Source organism: Loxodonta africana, chromosome 19 (genome assembly GCF_030014295.1).
Source record: "Loxodonta africana isolate mLoxAfr1 chromosome 19, mLoxAfr1.hap2, whole genome shotgun sequence".
In the NCBI taxonomy this organism is placed as follows: domain Eukaryota; kingdom Metazoa; phylum Chordata; class Mammalia; order Proboscidea; family Elephantidae; genus Loxodonta; species Loxodonta africana.
This window is the reverse complement of record NC_087360.1, coordinates 6,124,481-6,145,491: the sequence shown is the minus strand read 5'-3', so window position 1 is coordinate 6,145,491 and position 21,011 is coordinate 6,124,481. Positions and strand designations below refer to the sequence as shown.

The window sequence follows — 21,011 nt, the reverse complement described above, 5'->3', positions numbered from 1 at the left end:
AAGGAGACTCTCAGGCAGGTGGCAGGGGAGGCTTTCCTAGGGGCTGGCATTTGAGCTGGGAGCCGCTCAGGAGGCAGGAGGACGTGAGCCTGGTGACGGCCTGAAGGAGCATGTGCAAAGGCCGAGGCAGCTGTTGCACCAGTTCCCTGGATGCCACCACAGCCTCCGCCTAGAGCACTCTCCCCAGTCCTGCAGGACTCACTCAGCCACTTTTGAGCTTCACATGCCCCCTCCTCCAGACAGCCTTCCCTGACTGCTACCTGCCTCGCGATCACTGTGTTCCCACACCCAGTTCAGGGGGGTGACCCATGGCAGCAGGCCCACCCCAAAGAAGGAACATACAAACACACCACCTTTGATCCTCGCGTGACTGCTCAGGATAACAATTATCCCCACTTGCGCAGATAAGGAAACTGAGGCTCCATCCACCTACCCACTCATCATCTGCTCATCTACCCACCCACCCACCCATTCATTCATCTACCACCTACATGTCCACCCATTCATCTCCCCTGCACCCATCCATCCGTTCATCTACCCACCCACCTACCCATCCATCCATCTACCGTCTACCCATCCATCCATCTCCCCCATCCATCCATCCATTCATCCTCCCACCCACCCATTGATCCATGCATCTACCACCCACCCATCCATCCATTCATCTACTACATACCCATCCATCCACCTACCATCTACCCCGTCCATCCATTCATCTACCACCCACCTACCCATCCATCCACCCACCTACTCATCCATCCATTCATCCTCCCACCCACCCATCCATCCATCCATCCACCACATACCCATCGATTCATCCATCCACCAAACCCACCTAACCCAATCACTCATCTACTACCTACCTATCCATCCATTTAGCCTCTCATCTATTCATCCCATCACCTATTCACCCTACTGTCTATGCACCTACCTACTTACCATCCACCACCCACCCTCCCAGTCTATCTTTCAACTCAGCCGCCCATCAGCTTGCCAACTGTATCATCTACCAACCACCCATCCAACTACTGTGCATCTCCCAACCCACCTACCCACCCATCCACAGTGCATTCACATACTACAATGCACCTGCTCCTCTGCCACCAACCCATACTCCCCCACCCTGCCGGTCCCCTCCCACGTGCCAACCTGGCCCACCTCAGGACCGTGGGTGTGCTAGGCTCCATGGCAGTGATGATGCCCTTCATGCCTGTGTTGTGCAGCACGCTGGGCCGTTGCTGGATGGCATCCTGGGTCCGTGGGGAGATGGGCGAGTGCTGGTGGCTATGGGGGTGGGAGGCGGGGCGGCTGCTGCTGTCACCACCCCCAGCACTGCTGCCGCTGCTGCTCTGCTCTGTACCTGGGGATAGGCACTGGGTCAGCAGTGCGAGGTGGGCCTCCCGCAGCCCGCAAGTATCCCCAGCGTGGGGACGGGGTCTCTGTTGCCCACCGGGCCTCCAGATGGGTGCGTGCTCCACCGTCGTGGTGGATGTGAGGATGGACTTCTCACGCTCCCGCTCCCGGTCTCGCTCCCTCTCGGATGAGGACGTCGCGGTCGGCTTTGTCAAATGCGTAGGACCTCCTGGAACACCAAAAACCCGCGACTTAGTCCAGTGTCTGGGGGGGGCCTGACTTGTCTTCTGGGGGTGGGGCGCAACAGCAAAGCATCTGCTGGGGGCCACACCACCTTCTCTCCCAGGCCTGGGGTCGTGACGGGTGATGGAGAAGTGTCCTACCTGCTAGGGACCACACTACCCTCTTTCTCAGACCTGGGTTCGTGAGGGGGATGGGGCACTACCTGCTGGGGGTCATACCACCCTCTCTCCCAGGCCTGGGGTTGTGACAGAAGACAGGGGAGTGCCCTACCTGGGGAGAGCGGGGAACTGCTGTGCCGGCTGCTGAAGGCCTGGGGAGCGGGTGGGAGGTAGGCGAGGCGGTCTATGGTGGTAGCGGGAGTGCCTGGGGTTGGCGGCACCAGCACGGGCAGGTGTGGCACTTGGGACAAGTCGATGATTCCTAGGGAAGAGAGGGCCGGGGGCTGTAGCTACAGAGAAGAGAGTACCAGGCTGCTGCTGCTACGCCCCTGCCCCAGGGTACTCTTCTTCTGAATGCTCAGGTCTGGTAATCCCACCTCCTCATCTTGTTCCCAAGCCCTGGAAGTGGGCACTTCCTGAGACAGGCATCTCTGGGTGACCTTAAACATCCAGTACTCTTCTAGCCTTTGACACCTACGTAATCATTTTCCTCTATTCAACCCTCTCTGTTCAAATATGCCTAATATGACTTTAATTTTTCCCATGGGCCCCTGACTCATACTGGGTCACTCCAGAACATTCCAGAAGTGTTTCTAGAAAACATTCCTTTATGTGCACATGCAAAGCAACCACAGGCTGTTTACCAGCCAAGAGAACCCACAACTCAAACCTCTTCATGTTCTTTTTTTTTTTCATATAAATTCCCAAGGACCCTGTAGCCCAAGAACACACATAAGTACATGTACATCCCATGGATGCACACAGAACGTGCGTAACACGGTGCCCACAGTGCACACACCAATCTATGCTTAGAGCATGCACCATTCCAGACCCACCTGAGGGGACCCACATGTGCTCACAGGACACCCACACACCCAGGCTTCTGAAGGGACCACATGCGAGCCGCCTGGGTAAGAACACAGCTGTGCACTCTGGGACACCGTGTCCTCTGCCCACTCAAGCAGACCTGGGCAAACCAGGAATAAGGTCCATTCCAATGGAGACGGCCTGTCTACCACACCTACCTCGTGGGCCAGTGGCGTAGTTGAGTGCCAGTGAGGACTCGCGGGGTGACAGACCCCGCAGCATGTCGGCGCGCTGAGCCATGGCGGTGGCTGCATTGTGGTGCATCTGCTGCGAGGTGATGTAGTCATTGATGATGGTCTGACGGTTCTCCAGGGCCGCCGTGTCTGGGTAGCCGCGGATGAGGTACGGCGGGTAGAGATGCGGGTAGGTGGGGTTGGGGGCCAGGTGCCGGGGCAGGTAATAGGCGGCAGCTGCCAGGGGAGGAGAGCAGGGATCAGGCTGGCCCACACCTTGGTCAGAGGACATAGCCCCTACCCACCTTAATGCCCCCGCCCTCCTGAGCCCTGGCAGCCTCTCCTACTTACAACCCAGGATCCCTAAGATGCCCTGCACAAAACAGAATGAGGGCCTAAAAGGGCCTTCCCTTGCCTCCAGGGAAGAAAATACTTGCTCCCCAAAACACTGGAGTCCCTCATATTGCTAATGCTCACTAGATGAAGTTCTCCCAAACCTTGGGCATCCAAAATGGAGACTACTCATACCCCTAAGGGGTGCTTCTTTTTAAAAAGAAGATCAGAAAATCATGTCATTTTGGGAAATGCTTAAACTTGTGCCCTCTTTCAAAGCACTCCGAAGACCATGTGGGATTTTAAAGGGTCTGCTAAGTCCCACAGAAAGAAAGCCACTGAAAACGTACACCCCAGCACAGCCCTCGAGCTACCTAGAGAAATGCTGTTTTAACCTCAACTGTTCACATGATCGCACCAGTGGTTCTCCCACCTCTGGGCCTCAGGTTCCCCTTCAGAGGAGCCTAGCTGTGGCTGCCCACACAAGGGCTAGCGCTCCCTGCACTGTCCCTCTTCATGCAGGGTCTGTGGGCTGGGCAGTCACCTGCATCCAGAGGGATGCCGCGGGGTATGGAGGTGGGGTCGAAGGCCAGCGGGATGTGGCCACGGTACAGGTCCACACCGCTCACACCCCGCAGCAGGTGCTCGTAGGACGACAGGGGGTGGGGATGGTGCTCGGGCACAGTGCTGTGCGGGGACTTGGCGATCTCTCGTGGTGTGGACGTCAGCTTCCGGTCCTGGGACGCCTTGCTCGACGGGAGGCTGCCTGTGGGGGCAGGAGGGGGCGCGGCATTAGAGCTCTGCACCACTGCCGTCCCAGCCCCTTCAGTGCAGGGGCTGCTGTGGCTAGCGTTACGGGAAGGGACTTGGGGCGGGGTCTCTGGGGGCCGTGGCCCTGCCCGTTCCCCTCAGCCGTTCAGTTCCTCACTTGCCTCTTACTTCATCTGCTCTTTCACTTATTCATCAAGTCACTTGCTTTTTAATTCACTCTTCCTTTCTTCTAAGTGGTCATTTGTTCGTTCAGTCAACCAGGAAGGATTTACAGAGTCCTTTCCATGTGCTCAGTGCTGTTACCATAGCCGGGGCTGCCCCAGTGAGCAAAGCAGACAAAAGCCCAGGCCCTTGTGGAACTGACACTCACTGCGGCAAACAGCTGACTAGTAAATGGACGAGTATTTCTGAGTGGTATGTGCTCTGAAGGCCATTTTAAAATGTGGTGAGCATGACAAGCATGGGGGTTCGGTCATAAAAAGCCTCTGAGGTGGTGACATTTGTACAGAGACGTGGAGGATGGAAAGGATCAGTCAGGTAGACTCGAAGGGGCGGGGGTACTTTGGGCAGCAGGAATGGTGCATGCAAAGACCCTGGGTGGGAGCAAGCTGGGCATGTTCAAGGAGCCAGTACAGCTGGGCCTAAGGGATAAAAAGGGGACATGCGAGCAGAAAGGTATGCAGATCCGGGGCAGGCAGGGTCCCCAAAATCATGGGAGGCAATCTGGACTTTTTTTCTAAGTATGAGAAGTTACGGGAAGATTTAAGCTAGGCAGTGGCATAATTTAAATTCTCAAGAAATTCAAAAAATTGGAAGGCAGATTGTAGCAGAACAAGAACAGGTGAGGAACTGCAGTGGCCTGGCTGGTGGCAGAAACGCAGGGAGAAGTGACTCCACTCTAAATACGAGCTGAAGATAGAATCTGCAGGTCTTGTCGAAGGCTGGCTGAGGCAGAATGGTGGCCCCGAGGACTCCCAGGTTTTTGACCTGAGCTAACAGCAGATGGCACGGCAGCATCCTGAGATGGGGAACCTCTCCCACACCCGTCTGATCTATCGGGCGTTGAGGCTGTGTCCCGAGACAGGGAGCCTCTCCCACACCCATCTGACCTGAGCTAATGATGGATGGTGAGGTAGTGTCCCGAGCTAGGGAGCTATGCCCACACCCATCTGGCCTGAGCTAAGGGCAGATAATGAGGCCATGTCCTGGGACAGGAAGACTAACCCATACCCGAGCCCACTCACCCTCTTGGAGGCGCGGTGTGGGCTCCCGCGTGGTCACAGGTGAGCCACGGGGCAGGTGGCCAGAAAAGGGCGCCCCGTGATCCTCGTAGGCCAGGGGGCTCTGCCGCGGCTTGCCCAGCTCAGGCACGATGACAGGGGCACCACGTGTGATGGAGCCCCCTGAGCTGCCAACAGCCCCTGGCCGGCCCTTTAGGCTCTCCTCGTAGCAGGCTCGCTCCAGCGCCCGGGTGTCAACCATCACATCTAGCGGGTGCACGGGCGGGAAAGTCCGCCCAGGGCTGCCAATAATGGAGCGGACATCGTGCTTCTTGGAGCTGGCAGAGGATACACTTGTGTCGTACTTGAGCGGCGTGCCCTGGGGGACAGGAGGTGTGAGCAAAGCTGTGGCCACAGGCGGTGGGCCCGGACCACTGCATAACCTCTCTTGAGCTTCAGCCTCCCATCCATCAAATTGGGCAGGGAGAGACAGGAAGGGTGTTGCCAGCCCCGAGGTCAGTGTTTCTTGCTGCCCTGCTCACCCCCATCCTGGCCTTAGCCTGGCCCCCAAAGCCACCCAGGGTCAGCTGCAGAGAGGGCAAAAGTTGGGGGTCAGCTCTTCCTGGAGTAAGTGGTAGACCCTCTGCTGACCCCCTGGGTAGACTGGAAAGGCACTCAACACTCCCAGGCTGACAGAAACCTTCCTTCTTTCAGGTTGGAACCCTCCGTGCCCCACACCCAATGCCCCTAATGCTGAGCAGAGATGTTCAGCAGCAAAACTCAGTTCCACACACCCTGGGGCTTAAGGCCTAGAGTGCCGAGATCAGGGCTGAGGCCCGTATCTGCTCTCTGGTCAGAAAGGGCAGCTGCAGAAATGGGAGGCTGTGGATGGACTTGGAACTGCCACTCGTTTCAGCAGGTTTGGGAAACACTGGACACAGCAGAGCCCGTGTCCTTCACGTAACAACACTCTGCATTCATTCAGGAATGAATCAGAAGGGGGAAACGCTCTAATGAGAGAGAATATTCTAGAATCAGACTGCCCCCCCACCCCATGATGGACGCTTGCCAATGGCTCCATAGTTGCCTAGAGACTGAGCCAAACTCTCCTGCTGGCACTGGCTGAGACTGTCTCCTATGACATCCACCTTCCCCGTGGGCACTTCGGTGTGGTTCCACAGGCTGACCCCTCCCAGGACGCTGCCTGACCCCTCTGCACCCACCCTCCTGCCTCGTTCCCATCGCGCCACCTCTGAGCACCTGAAGGGAGAGTGGCTCTTAGGTGGTTCCCACCACCAAGCTTCTCACGCAGTGACAGCTGACCTTCCCTACGGGGCTGGGGCCTCGGGGGAGCTGCGGCCACACGGGGTACATACCACCAGTGGGGGAGGTGGGTGCTGAGAAGCACAAACGTTGCAGACCGAGATACATCTGGATTTGAGTTTCACAACTGCCACCTACTTGCTGTGTGACCCTAGGCAAGTCACTGGACCTCTCTGGACCTCAGTTCACTCACCAATAAAATGGGGATAGTGAAGAGATCACCTCAGAGCACTGCGAGAGGTGAACAAGTCATGCACAGAACGCCCTCTGGCAGCACCTGGCCCAAGATAAGGGCTCAACTGACAGCAGCCATTTATTGTTACATTTAGCTTTGGGCAGGCTGCCTGACTCTCTGTGTCTCAGTTTTCCTACCTGAAAAAACAGAGATAATGGGCACGAACCTCAGAGGGCTGAAAAAAAAAAAAAAAAACAACCCACTACCGTTGAGTCGATTCCGACTCATAGCTACCCTATAGGGCTGAGGACATGATTAAATGAGGCCACACTCAATAAAAGGCAGCTGTGTGGCTCCGAACCTCTACAGCTCCCACTGCCCCTCCCAGATCTCAGCAGGGTGGCCCTACCCCGGAGCCTGTACCTGGGTGATGGAGCCCTCCTTGAGGGGTCGTGGGGCCAGGGGCAGCTCAGGCGTGCGCCGCAGCTCCTCACGGGGTATCTCGTGGATGGACCGGCCAGCCTCCTTCACTGTTGCCACCAGGCCCTCATGGGCTGCCTTCAGCTTCAGTGGGCCCAGTGTCTCCATGGGCCGGGCCTTGTAGGCCTCGGTCAGGTCACGTGGAGGCGGCGGAGGAGGCGGGGGTGTGCCCTCCCTCTTTAGCAGCTTGGCCTCCCGTCGCAGGTAATCTTCCTGGGCCTCCACGTAGGAGCGTGGGATCCCTGTGGGGCGGGAGGGGCGCTGATCCTGCTGAGCACCAGACCCGCCTTGCCCCGTCCGGGACCTCCACACTGGCCAGCTCTGGAGCCAGGCTGCCTGGGTTCCAACGTTCGCCTGCTACGTGACCCCAACCACATGCCTTTACCTCTTTCCAGCCTCATTTTCTTCATATATAAAATAGGAATGTTTACTGTAACCACCTCAGAAAGTCGTGAACATCAAATAACACAGATCAAGAACCAGGACCCAGGAACACAAGAACTGGCTCTGCCACTGACTGGCAAAGAGAACCTGGCCTCGGAGCCTCTGTTTTCTCATCTATAAAATGGGCCTACCACTTGTATCTTCCTCACTAAGATGGCTCCATCGGATGACACGTAAGCGTGCTTGGGTTAGCACCAAGCACACAGTGGATGCCCCATAAATAATACCTAGAAAGCGGTAGCTGTCAGACGGTGGGTGATGTTTTGCTTTCTCTTTCTGTATTCAAGTAAATAAAAAACACTCTTGCTTCATATTTTGATCTGCACACATACTTGTCATGTACATGTTACACTGCTTTCCAAGTGTGTGTGTTATACTCGTACACACGTGCTACCCTCCTTTCTGTGTACCTACGTTACACTTGTGCACGTTACATTCCTCTCCACGTGTCACACTCGTGTAAACACACACAGTGCTCCTGCTCATATCTGTGTGTTATGCTCACGTGTACGTGTGTCCCACTCCCTTCCATGTACCTGTGTTACGCTCACCTCCCCACCCTTCGAGTTCCCTTTGAGCACTCTGGACAAATCTCCCTTCCCCTCCCCAGTCCAACCATAAACCCCTGGACGGTGGGTTGTAGTGGGGACCCCCGAGCTGGATGGTACCTTGTGTGATAGAGCCGCGGATATGATGCTGCTCTTTGAGATGGTGGGGGCTGTGCCGTTCAGGTGGGATGGCGCGGCCCATGAGACCTGGAGAAGGGCAAGGCCATCATTCTCTGGGTCCCTGAGCTGGCCGACCTTGATCAGGGCCCAGGGCTTATAACCACACCTCCCAGCAGGGGGTCCCTCTTGTGACTAAAGGCCATCTCCCTGATGATGATGGCTGACTGGGACTCAGCAACCAGGTGCTCCATCTTCCAGGCATCTGTATGTCATACCCTGCACTGCCCCCAGACTGAACCTCAGAAAATGCAGCTTCAGTTTTCCTATCTGTAAAATAGGGCCAGCTACCCCATCTCTCAAAAGGCTCTGAGAGATGACTTCTCTCTGTTGCTATAACCCAGTCAGCAGGGAAACCCCCAGGGTGGGTCCTGGGTCCCCCTGCACATCTGTGTCCACTGCCAGAGGGGCTGGACAGGGCACCCACCTTCGATGCTGGTGGAGGAGATGGCCCTGCTGACGCGGCCTTCCATCATGTCATACGTGCGCTTGGGGGCAGCTGTCTCGTGCGGAGGGCCGGAGCTGCTTCTACCGTCCTCCTTGGAGCACTGGGACACAGACATGCCACCTGGACAACAGATAAGCATGGTGGCAAGGTGAGGGCCTAGCACTGACCTGGACAGCAGACAAGCATGGTGGTGAGGTGAGGGCCCAGCAATGCCACCTGGACAACAGACAAGCATGGGGGTGAGGGCCCAGCGACGGGTGGATGGGTGCACAGAGCCAGGCTGCCAGGGCAGATGTCAGCACTGACACACAGGGCCCCAAGGCCACAGGAGTCTAGGGCCTGTGGTCCAGCCCAGGGCTAGCCGGCAGGACTCCAGCAACCAGCCTCTCAGCTTTCCTAGGAGATTCACACGGACAGGCAGGCGAGCTTCCTGCTGCCCACGTCCTGAGTCACCACGTGGTCCTGTCAGCACATAAGTTTGTCTTTGGCCCCCACGAGCATGTGTGCACAAATCTATCCACACACACAGTCCCAGCATGACAGGACTGGGAATGAGCAAACATGTATCAGCTGGCTGTGAACACGTGGACATACAGGGCCACATGTGTGTCAGTGTGGGTCTGTGTGTGTGGACATGCATACACCTGGCTGCTGAGCGCAAGGTGACTATGAACATGCGTGTCCCAGCGTGCCAGGAGGTACACAGGTGTCCTCACACCCAGCATGCTGCCTGGGTCCTGTGCACATGTATACTAGCACGTACATACAAGCCTATGTGAGGAGGGGCTGTGTCTGGGGGCGGGAGGTCAGAGCAAAGGAGTCCCCATGGCAAAAGGAGGCCTTACCAAGCCAGGGTGAGCCCAAAGGGACGGGGTGGGGGTGGCAGGGGCAGGGGTGGCGCCTCAGGCTGGGCTCCAGGCCCGTGACAAGCCTAGGTCCAATGAAGGCCAAGGCTTGGTCTCCCCCATCAGGTTGGGCTCCTCGAAGGTGACCCTCCTTTTTAAACGGGCTGAGTCTGGGAGCATCGGAAATCAGCTCCTGAGAGGCTGGCCCTGCCCCTCTGCAGGTATGGCTAAGCCAGTGGCTCTCTTGCTCCTTGGGGATCTACTTCCTCATCTGGCCCTCCAGCAGTCGCTACCCCAGAGCCTTCACGCTGGTGGCCTATGGCCAAGTGCAGCCTACGGACATAGCACGTTGCTGTCTGGACTTTTTCACATTAACTGCTGATGTCTAAATGGTGGGAAACTTCGGCTGCAAATGGTGAGATCTCACAGGAGCACAAGGTGACTGCTAGCTTGTGTGCCACAGTCCTCACCACTCCCTACAGCCTACACCTGGCCTGGTTCCCTCACAGCCACCCAGCCCCAAGAGCATGAGAATTTAAAGCCTTGATTTCAACCCATTTTAATGACAAAGTAAAGTCCTGTGAACTGGTCCAGAGTTGTGATTCCAGTCTACTGCTGTCTGTCCTCGATCCTGCAGACTTGATTGCTAGGACCCTCCCTCGGGGTCTCCTGGGCCACAAGCCAGTGCATTCAGCTGGGGACCAAGCATGAGCTCCCAGACGGGGCTGGCACCCAGAGATGCAGCTGATGGCCTATCCCCAAGACTGTCTCCACGTGGCAGCAGAGAGAAGCACGTGCCTGTCACACGGTCCAGCCTCCATTCCCCAGTAGAGGCCTGGGCGGGGAGGCAAAAGCTTCACCGGGTACTTGAGCAAGCCGCTCCGAGACGTCAGCCAGTCTCCGTGAAGGAGAAGCAATTTAGGGCGTGCAGCTGCCAGCTGCCTCGAGGGGCACATTAGCAGCTCTTATCTCCACACCCCCCGGGTGCTGCAGGCTGCCAGGAAGCTCGCTTCCTCAGCACTTCGCCTCCTTAACTCCTTCCTCACAGGGTTCCCAGGCTAGGGGACCCAGAGTCCGGAAGAGGAGAGAAGGGTGATGGGCACTGAAGCAGGGCTCAGAGGATCACCCTAGCCATCACCCCCTGTGGTCACCCAGTGGAGGCCTGGCAGTGTGGGCCTGGGCCTCAGTTCCCGCACCTGGAAACCTACCATGCTCCCTGTGAGGCCGTCCACAAACGTGCCTCCTAAATTGTGAAGAATTAGGCAGAGGGCGCAAAGGCTGACGCGACCTCCTGCTGGAGCCCCACTCTCTGGTTTGCATATCTCCAGGAACGGGTAGATCACCACCTCTCTGTTTCCTGGTGTCACCCCCCTCCGCCTCCCTGGGCCTCCTTTCCTTGAAGGGCTGGGAGGGTGGCCACACAGAAAGACCACTGGACATTGCTGTACCTCAATTTCCTCATTTGCAAAATGGAAATAAAACCCATCACCCTAGCTGCCAGCCACACAAGGCCGATGGGAGGGACACAAACCTCTCAGACTTATCTTTCAAGGACGTGTGGCTCCACCTTGGACCCACACCAAAAATCAAGGAAAACTGCCTGCCACTTTTTTCTGGACGCTTCTCTCTTGACCCCAGAGCACCATGGTGATCTCATGGGCAAACCAAGCTGAACGGGGTAGGTTCCAGACTCAGTGTTAACAAGGGCCTTCCTGTCTGCAGTGCAAACACCTCGTCTGTGGGTGTACTCAGTCAGGAGCTCCCAGGGCTGGACTTCAGCTGCCTCGGCCCCTCCTGGGGCCCCCAACCCCCACACACTGGGACTGACGTGTCCAGCAATGCTGACTGCCCGGTTTTCCCCTAGTCCCCTCACCCGGGCATCAGGCCGGGGCATCTGAGAATGGGTAGGGTAGCAGGGCGAGAGCTCCCTGGCCCGCCTGCCCTGCCAGCCCGTGCAGCTGTTAAAACACGAATGCCCCGGCAACTCACCCTCATAGGAGAGGACGTGGCCCTTCTTGCCCTCATAGATGACGTGGCCCTTGGGCAGGCCATCCTCTCGGCTGCGGTCCAGGCGGCTGGGGCTGTCCTCGCCGATGATCCTGGTGATGGTGCCCTTGTACAGAACGTCAGCTGGAGTACCCTGTGGGTGTGCAGTGGGTGAGCGCCTGTCGGATGGCTGCGGCAGAGGATGCCACACGCTCGCCAGACACAGGGGTCAAACCAGTTTGTGCACGTGCATCCCTCCAAGTACACACACACGTGTTTACAAGGACCCGTGTCCACCAACACACACGTGTGCACACACGTGGTGTCTCAACAGTGGGAGCAGAGGCCCAGGACATAAGCACAGAGAACAAACAGCAATCGTCCTAAGCAGGGTCACCTCCCAAGCGCTCTAGGTAACGGACACTGTTCTCAGCACTTGATATGTATTAACTCGTTCAATCTTAAAATAGCCCTCATGAGATAGATAAAGAAGCCCTAGTGGCGCAACAGTTAAGCACTCGGCTCCTAACTGAAAGGCTGCCACTGGTTCAAATCCCCCAGCAGCTCTATAGGTGAATAGACCCGGTGATCTGCTTCCGTAAAGATCACACCCTAGGAAGCTATGCGGCAGTTCTACTTTGTCATATGGGGTTGCTGAATCAGAATCGACTCAATGGCACTGAACAAGAACATGAAGTAGATACTAATACCAGGCCTGTTTCTATCGCACAGATGGGGAAACTGAGGCCCAGTGAGGTTAAGTGACTTTGCCTAGGGTTCCCTAGCTACTGTGTGATGAAGCTGGGATTTGAACCTGGGCAGGCCAGCCTCAGAATCTGTGCCCTAACCTCTATCCTATCTGGGCTTTTCCTTCTCAGAGCTTCAGCATCCACTTATCAACAAAAGCTGCCAGAGACCCTGGGATTTTGGCCCCGTGCTGGGTGGCCCAAAACCAGGATGAGGAGTCAGTTCAGGGCAGGACCCCAGGAATTTGAGTTCTAGAGTCTCTCAATCTCGGCAGTAATGACATTTGGGGGCAGGTGTTCTTTGCTGCAGGGCCGTCCTGTGCACTGTGCCTTTGCAGTCTGCATCCCTGCCTCTTCCCACTGGATGCATCGTGCCCCCCAAGTTGTGACAACCTGAAATGGTCCAAGCACTGCCCAATGTCTTCTGGGGGGCAGTTGCCCCTGGCTGGGAACCACTGCCTTACAGGGAGTGAGCTCTCTCTTAGGTGGCATATCTAAGCAAAGCAGAGAAAAAAAAAGGCTACAAGGGGTAGCGGCTTCCTGCCTTGAACATCTTCCAAGAACTTGAGTGTGTGGGGTAAGAAAGTGACTCGAACCAGACCTCCAGGTGTCAAAGAGCAGCCTCACCCAACTGCTGCATGACCTTGCACCCACCCCGGCCTCTCTGGGCCTCAGTCTGCACAATGGAGACACCACCTCGCACTCAAGGGTGAGGGCTCCGAGCCAAATGTTCTCAAAGGCACCTGGCACAGACAGGTGCCCCCAGGCCCCGACTTTCCCGTTCTCTGTGATCCAAGAACCCATCCAATCTGGGGGTCCTACTGTGTGAGAAGCCCAGGGAACTCGAAGTCTCCAAGATGGAGCCACTAAGCTAAGAAATACTCCCTACGGGGCAGGGAGCAATGGCACCCCCTGGGACTTATCTTGGGTCCTGCTCTCCAAGGAGGGGAAGAAAGTCGTCGCCCTGAATCCAGAGGTCTCCCCAAACTTTTTGAAGCAAGCCTCTGAGATAGGATCTCTGCTGCATTTGAAAACACTTCTGCATGCAAACCCACTGCTGTCGAGTTGATTCTGATTCACAGCGACCCTGCAGGACAGAGAACTGCCCCATAGGGTGTCTAAGGCTGTCGTCTTTACGGAAGCAGACTGCCACTCCTGCAGAATGGCTGGTGGATTCAAACTGCCAACCTTTCAATTAACAGCCGAGCGCTTAGTTACTGCACTACCAGGGCTCCTCCTTCTGCACACAATAGGGTATAAATAGGAGTTAATACAGGAGACCCCACCCCACCCCAGGGGCAGCCGCCCTTCTCATCAGCAAAGCACAGGCAGAGGATCCTAACAGCGACCAGGAAAGGTGCTGCTACGTTGTCGGCCAACACTGGCCCGCCGTGCCCAGGGCACCTACGTGGGTGATGGAGCCGCGATACGTGATGGCACTTTCCGCCGGCGCCCGTGTGCTGGACATGCCTTGACCGATACCTCCTCCCGGGACCGAGCCCAGAGCCGTCCCTGGAAGACACGAGGCCCCATGCTGAGAGCCACCCCGACTGTACCCTGGAGAGGCCCCGCCCCCAGGTAACAAGGCAGACAACCGTGAGGAGAGGCTTTCTGGGCTCTTGGGAGCCATCGTGTCTCGGGAGCCATCATGTCTCGGGAGTCTGGGGGTAAAGGGCCCTGGTAGGGCCCCCTTCTGGCTGGATCCCCTGGGAATGGAGGAGCAGAGGCTGGGGCAGGGGCAGACAGGCGGTCCAGACCGTGGCCTCACCTCTTAGCACGGACGTCTCTGGGGCTGTGGGCACCCCCAGGCTCTCCGGGGGCCCGGCCTGGCCACGTGGGGACAGCTGTTCCTGCTTCACGCCACTGAAGGGCGCTGGGGAGGGCGAGAGGGTGAGCCACATGCCACTGGTGTGGGATGTGGCAGGGTTGTCCCTTCACACCAGCATCCTGCCCTCCCCAAATCCACCCAGAGTCCCACGGGGCGGGATGCCCTTCCCTCGGCCCGCCCCACAGGACAGCAGAGAACAGCCTGGGTACCCAGGGGGCCCAGGCCCTTACCTAGCTTCTTAGGGTCCACGGCCAGGGGCAGCCCCATGGTGACGGGGCCCACGGGCGCCTTGGCATGCTCTGAGTACGGCACATGGAGCTGAACAGACACGCCCTGCAGGGGCCGAGGCCGTGGGGTCACCAGGGCGCCCCCAGAGGGGAGAGAACCCTGGATAGCGCCCCAGCTCCCAGGGTGTGACCTTGGATAAGTCAGCTCCTCTCGGGGCCTCAGGTCCCCCACCTGTGTGGTTTAAGTGGAAAGGTGCACAGGAGAGGACTGGTGCCGGGGGGGGGCGGGGGGGCGGGGGGAGGGGACCAGACAGCCAGGTACTCCCTGCTGAGCATCTCACTGGCACTGCATTCAATCTCCCATTTCACAGATGAGGAAACTGAGGCACAGAGAGCCTCAGCAATTTGCTCAAGCCACACAGTCTGGAAAACCCTTTGGGGCAGTTCCACTCTGTCACATGGGGGCACTATGAGTCAGAATCGACTCACAGGCACACAACATAGTCTGTTGTGTGCAGGGGAAGCTCCTATGGCTCCAAGTGCCCAGGGTGGGCTCCAGCCAGCTCAGACCCTAGCACCGCTGTGAACAGGGATGAGTCAGGCCTCCCGAGAGCCCGGCCCCCACCCAGATCTTGCTAGTCCCGCATCTCAATGTGCCCCCTTTACAGATGGGAAGACTAAAGGCCCGAGAGGGGAAGCGGCTGCTTTCTAGGTGCTGGCCGCACAGCTGCTTCGCCTCACCTGGGAGATGGCCCCCAGGGGCCTCTCGAGGACGCTGGGGTGCTTGGTAGAGGAGATGAGGGGTGGTGGGTTAGAGATGGCAGGTGGGCGTGGCAGCACAGGCCGGGCACTGTCGTGGAGGCCCAGGGACAGCGGGTGACCTGTGGGCACACATCTGTCCATCAGAGGGCCCAGAGCAGGCAGGGCCCTTCCTGCTGGACCCGGCACCGCTCTCTGCCTGCTCACGACCACCTGCATCCCTCACGTCCCTAGGGTCTCTGTCCGGGTCAGCTGCTGCTTCCTCAGCTCACACAGTGCTTTAGCACACAAGCCACCCTCCACCTACCCCACTGCCCAGCAGCCTGGGCCAAGCCCCTGTCGCCTGGATCCCTAACTGGCCTTCCCGCTCCCATCTGCTCACCCAACAGCCCACTCCCTTCACAGGAACCAATGGGATCTTTTAAAACAGTCCACTGGTTCATGCCCTCCCCTGCTCCTAACCTTCCACGGCTTCCTACTGCCCTCAAGACACAGTGTTCGGGGTCACCTGGTCTGGCCACCAAGCCTCCTCCTGGCAGCAGGTGCAGTTTCTCAAACTTTGCCTGCTCTTTCCTGCCCCTGGACCTTTGCACAGATTGTTCCCACTATTTAGCATGCTCTTCCACTCGTCCCTCAGGATCCTCTCTGCTTAGGAACTCTTTTGCCGACACCTCAGTCCACACTGGTCCCCTGGCTGAGCCACGTCTATCACTGGAGAGCCCAGCAGGACTGGAGAACCCCAGAACAGACTGTATACCCAGCCTCACAGCATCTCTAAACCAGAACAGCCGTTCTCCTGCCCACTGCCCTGCCCCCCAAACCTCTCTCTCCAGCTGCCCCTTTCTCCAACGGTAAGCCCCTCGCCAGCGCACGCTCTATCTGTGGCTCCCTAATGCCCACTGCTTCAATCCCAATCCTGCAGGCTTCCCAAATCTCAACAGTCCCCACATTTCCTCCACTGCCCAGGCTACCCTCCCACAGGGCCGCATCAGACACTAAGACACGTGCAATACCAAGCCAGGGCAGTCGATGCCCAGTGAACGTGCACTGGCTGACTCAGTGTGGCAGCTGTCCCCAGAAGCCCAAGCTCAGGTCAAGGCTACTCACCGGGCGGGGCATAGGAGAAAGCCGAGGGGTCCGGTGCATGCGGGGAGGCCTTGATCACTTCACGGGGGGGCACAGGGAAGGGTAGCCCCTGCGTCCAGCAGGGGGTCTCCGCGGGCAGCTTCTGGCCCTCGCCTGTGAAGAACACGGGCTTCTCTGCTGAGGGCAGGGGCAAGGTGGTCAGGGTGTGCTCAGTTGCCCCTCGGGGACCCCATAGCCCAGCCAACTTGTTCCAATGAGAGGCCCTCCCTAGCCTACAGTGGTGGCCTCTGGCAGGGCAGGGTCCCAGCCATCAGGACTTGGGTTTACACCAGCTGAGGTCCGGCTGAGCACCCTGCAATCCCCACTCAGCACACAGGTGTCTCCCAGGGTGGTCTGAGGCTCTTGTAGCCCTGAGGTCACAGGGGGCCTCACAGTCCCCCAACCCAGTACCCAGCAAGCAAGGGGCCCTCACCACACCCCTGAAACAGCCCTGCGGGGCCTTGCCTACGTTTGTAAATGTCATTTTATTGGACATCACACCCATCTGTTCATTTACCGTCCATGTCAGAGGGGAGAGGCACCACAGGGAGCTATCTGGCCAGCAAAGCTGAGGAAACAGGCTCCTGAACCCTTTACAGGACAAGCTTGTGGACCCTCACTCAGAAATGCTTTACTAGCAGCGTGCAGGTGGGGGCTGGGATGGGTGGCTAAGAGCCCAGGTCCTCCCTGTACCCTACTCAGCCCTAGCCCCAGACAGGGACGCCCAGGGCCCAGACACGCCTGGGTCCCAGCAACCCCGGGGGTGGCAGGTGTTTGGTAAGCACAAACTACATGCCAGGCTCTGTGCCAAGTCTTCCACCACCGAGTGAAGCATCTCACCAGCAAGCTCGTAAGGAAGTGGCTGTTACCTGACCCAATTCATAGCAGGAAAAACAGGCCCAGATATACCAATGGGCTCATCCACGGCCACCAGCAAGTATCTGTCTAAGGCAGGATTTGAACCCTCAACCTCCTGGCCCGTAACAGCATGCAAGTAGCAGCATGACGATATAAGAGCCTCGTCCTACCTGCTTTACAGGTGATCTAAAGGCTGTATGTGTATTAACTCATTTATCTCAGAGCACCCTGTGAAGAAATGACTAGAATCGTCCCCACTCTACAGGTGGGAAAACCGAGGCTCTGAGAAGCTACATCACCTGGCCAAAGGCCCTGAGCTATTGAGTGGCAGAGGTGAGATCTGACCCTAGGCAGTTGGGCTGCAGACTGTGACCCTAATCACTGTACCACACTGCCCACAGGAAGAAATGTGGCATCAGCCTCATGCTCTTGGGCCTGGGGCACCCTGTAGGCACCGCCAGTGGCCAGAGGGTCAGGTCTGCCCTCCCACCAGCGTCTCGCCCTCTGCTGGAACATGTCCTAAAAGCTCCACACCCTGTCTTAAGACTTGGTGTGAGGCATGTGTTCTGATCCCAGAGGCCCTAACTGACCAAGAAGTTGGGCAGGAGGGACAGTGTGGTCTGGCTGTACTTGGGAACGAGCGTCTTCTGGTCTGGGGACAGGAATGGCCAAGGTGTTGTCACCTCCAGATGATGGGCAAAGATTCTCAGGGTTGTCAGGGCGTGGCAGGAGATCGAGGATCGATAAGTGATGCCCGCCGTGGGCACAGGAGGCGGGGACAGGGGCCAAGTGCTGCACACACTGTCCTCTCCCAGAGAGACTGTGGCCCCCACACTCAATGGCCACCTGGTGAGGTTGGTAGGACACAAGGAGATGTCATACACACAAGGAATAACTCTATTCTCATGTTCCACCCATCCCTGGTGGAGAAACCCTTCTAGACCTGTCCAGCCTGGAACACTCCACCAACACCCTGGACCGTGCCACCCACTAGCCCTGTATGCCCTAGCTGTGGCGCGGGTGAGGGTAGCACCTGGAGCTGGAGGAAACAGCGGAGTCGGGCCAGCCTGGCGGGCAGCTGAAAGCCAGGAGAGACTGCCTGTTGCTAAGTTGGGCCCGGGGGAGCTTGGGGATCAGCCTGGTGAGCTGGCTCTGCACCACGGCCCAGCATCCTGTGGGCCCAGCGAGGTCACACCGTGTGGCCCAGCCCCCTGCTACAGCAGCTAAGCGGAAGCCCAGACAGCAGGAGCAAGACAGGCCAGGCACACTCCTGTGTGCAGGAGGTCCAGAAGTCATGTGGCTCTGGGCCTGGGAACTCGCCAGCCAGCGGCTGGCTTTCCAGGACGGGCCCCGCAACCCATCCCAGCAGGCCCTGGCTGGTGCCCGGCTCCCTGGGTGTGGCTCAGACCTGTTCAGAATCGACACGGCCAAAGCTGTTTGGCCTCCTGGCATTGCCACCCAATTCCCCAAGCCTGTACCATCCTGCCAGCGCCAGGCCCTACATCTCATTCTCGCCCTGCCCCACCCTGGGGTGCTGGGGCCCCAGTGTGGGTGGGTGGCCGGCTGGGCCTGGAGAGGGCAGCCCCACCCCCCGGCCTCTCCCCATACCCGACCACCAACAGGTCCTGCTGGCTCCTGCCCTTGACCCCTATAGTCTCCCTTAATGATGTCCAGACAGAGAGCTTTCCAAACTGGAAATCAGATCATCCCACCACACACACACATGCACCTAAAATCCTTCAAGGCTTCCGCTGCACCTAAGACAAAATCCACGCCACCGAGGCCTACAAAGCCCTATACGATCTTGTCCCGATTTCTTCCTCTGGCCTCCTACCCTCCCCCTCGCTCCTGGCCCCCAGCCCCAACGGCCTCCTGCCTGTTTCTCAAACACACCAAGTCAGCTCCTGCCCCAGGGCCTCTGCACTTGCTGTTGCCTCTGCCTGGAATGCTGACCCCACATTTCCCCATGGCTGGCTTCTTCCCAGCAATGCAGAGACCTCCCTGCACCAGCCTCACCGCTCCCCTGCTCTGCTCCTACTATTACAGGAACTACTTTAAAATCTTCATGCTTAGCTCCTCCTTTACTTGCTGAGTGTCCCCCTCACATGTGAAAGGAGCAGCTCCCTGGGCCAGGGCCTCACAGGCTCACTGCGGCAGCCCCACTACCTGCAACAGAGCTTGGCTGTCACCAGTGTTGGCCAGGTAGCCCAGCCCTGTGGGTGGAGTGCAGACTTCCTGCAGCAGGTGAAGGGCAACTGGGAGTGGGGTGGGGCACTCTGGGAAGTGTGGACCTCCTTCTCAGGGCCCACTCTGCCCTTTGTCCTCGGGTAGGCGTGGCCCTGGCTGCAGGCCAGCCTGGTTTTCCTAGTGGAAGCAGGTCGGTAACCAAAGCAGGGGAAGCTGTGGCAGCACCTGCACCTGGGCTTGTCCCTGGGGAGCTAGAACCACTGGTTAGGGAGGTGGCCTAGGTCCTGCTGCCGAAGGACCGCCAGCACGGGCCTAGGCCAACTCCATGCAGGGTAGCCTGGCCTGCCCCCATGGCAGGACTGGCCCACCTGCAAACTGCCAGCAACACCCACTGTGTGTTAGGCTGGTCCGGGGAGGGTGCCTCTTGGGAACAACAGGCTAGGAGTTTCCTGGGCCCAGTGGAAACTGGGTTGACAGAAGAGATCCAGAGAACAGGAAGGCAGGCCCTGCCTGTCTCCTGACCTTTAGCCTCATGCAGTAACAATAAAATATGCCCTGAGTAGCTACGGTCACACAGCTGCCTGCGGGATGGCCCCACCGGCTGGCTCCCTGGCAAACCCAGCGACCTCAACCTGGAACAACATCAAGATAAGAGCCAGAGTGGGGAGAAACAGGCACTGTGCCTCACCCCTGGTTCCAGAAGCTCACATGTGGACTGAATCACATCACACCTGAGGCTGGGCTGCAGACACGCTTTCGCATATATGCAATGCTTTCGACAATTTTAACAAACTTGTCAATGTTGAACAAATGGGAGATTACCCATGAAGAGACAGATTTCTCTCAAGAAAGCCCCCCAGGCCTACAGTCCCACATGGCAACTCTTGGCTGAGGTCAACATGCTGCCCACTTTAGAAAGAACATGAGTTTTTCAGTTTGCCACAGGCCCCACCACTCCCTACTGCCTCACACTACCCCCCACCCCTGGTTTGCTCACTTACTTTACCTACCTCGCCACTGTTGACTTTGAGTTTGCCATAGCCACTCCAGACACACAAAGGTCACCTTTCCTGTCAGCCCCTCATACCCCCAGACCTCCTCAGCCACTGGGAGATGCTTACCCTCCTTCTCAGCGGGAGGCACAGGGCTCCTGCTTTTGCCCCGAGGGCTGCTGCTGGGCTGCTGGGGGGCGTCGCTCTCTGGCTGCAGGTGCTGTGGGGGTGGCGGGGCTGGGAGAGCCGGCTTTGGGAGCACTGCGTCCTCCCGAGGGGTCTCGTTCGCCTTGGTGACCTGCTGAGGGAAGTGGGGAGAAGCAGGTCACAGAAGCCAAGGTGGGCTCCCGCCCTCCTGTTGACTAGCCTGGAGATAGAGGCCAGAAGGGGCAGCAACTGGTCTGGGATCACACAGCTCAGGGCTGGGGCATGCCAGCTTCTGGAAGGTGGCTAGGTCCCAGCTGCTGGGCAGGGGGTAGGCTGGAACCACTGCCACCTCTCCACCAACCCCCCTCCTCCACACCCAAAATCCCTCAGAGAAACAGGCCTGGGTCAGCCTTGGGAGCTGGCAGCCTGGCCTGGCACAGCACGCGTGGTGTCCATTGCCTAACAGCCCCAGCTGACACCGAGCTTGCACTTTTAGCCCAGCGTCCCCGGCTGCACTTGAGAGGCCCAGCCCCACCTCATGGCCCCCAAACCTTCCAGAGAGCCCGTCACAGGGCAGAGGTGAGGCCTGAGGGCCCCC

General features: G+C 58.1%; 1 protein-coding gene across 34 annotated transcripts in view; it reads right to left on the bottom strand.

The window, feature by feature from the left end:
- Positions 1–21,011, bottom strand: part of NCOR2 (nuclear receptor corepressor 2) — a 205,291-nt gene that overhangs the window by 11,970 nt on the left and 172,310 nt on the right. For 19 of the 34 annotated variants that reach the window (XM_064272061.1, XM_064272057.1, XM_064272063.1 and 16 more), the window contains 16 exons: positions 20,396–20,567; positions 16,212–16,367; positions 15,087–15,226; positions 14,349–14,577; positions 14,059–14,163; positions 13,699–13,802; positions 11,548–11,698; positions 8,693–8,833; positions 8,209–8,295; positions 7,040–7,338; positions 5,143–5,497; positions 3,672–3,893; positions 2,780–3,031; positions 1,867–2,016; positions 1,451–1,582; positions 1,159–1,360 (listed from right to left, as the gene is read on the bottom strand). In XM_064272061.1, the coding sequence (XP_064128131.1) occupies positions 1,159–1,360; positions 1,451–1,582; positions 1,867–2,016; positions 2,780–3,031; positions 3,672–3,893; positions 5,143–5,497; positions 7,040–7,338; positions 8,209–8,295; positions 8,693–8,833; positions 11,548–11,698; positions 13,699–13,802; positions 14,059–14,163; positions 14,349–14,577; positions 15,087–15,226; positions 16,212–16,367; positions 20,396–20,567 (2,897 nt within the window). The remainder of the gene's footprint in view (positions 1–1,158; positions 1,361–1,450; positions 1,583–1,866; positions 2,017–2,779; positions 3,032–3,671; positions 3,894–5,142; positions 5,498–7,039; positions 7,339–8,208; positions 8,296–8,692; positions 8,834–11,547; positions 11,699–13,698; positions 13,803–14,058; positions 14,164–14,348; positions 14,578–15,086; positions 15,227–16,211; positions 16,368–20,395; positions 20,568–21,011) is intronic. The other 15 variants (XM_064272073.1, XM_064272080.1, XM_064272085.1 and 12 more) reach the window with 6 other exon arrangements.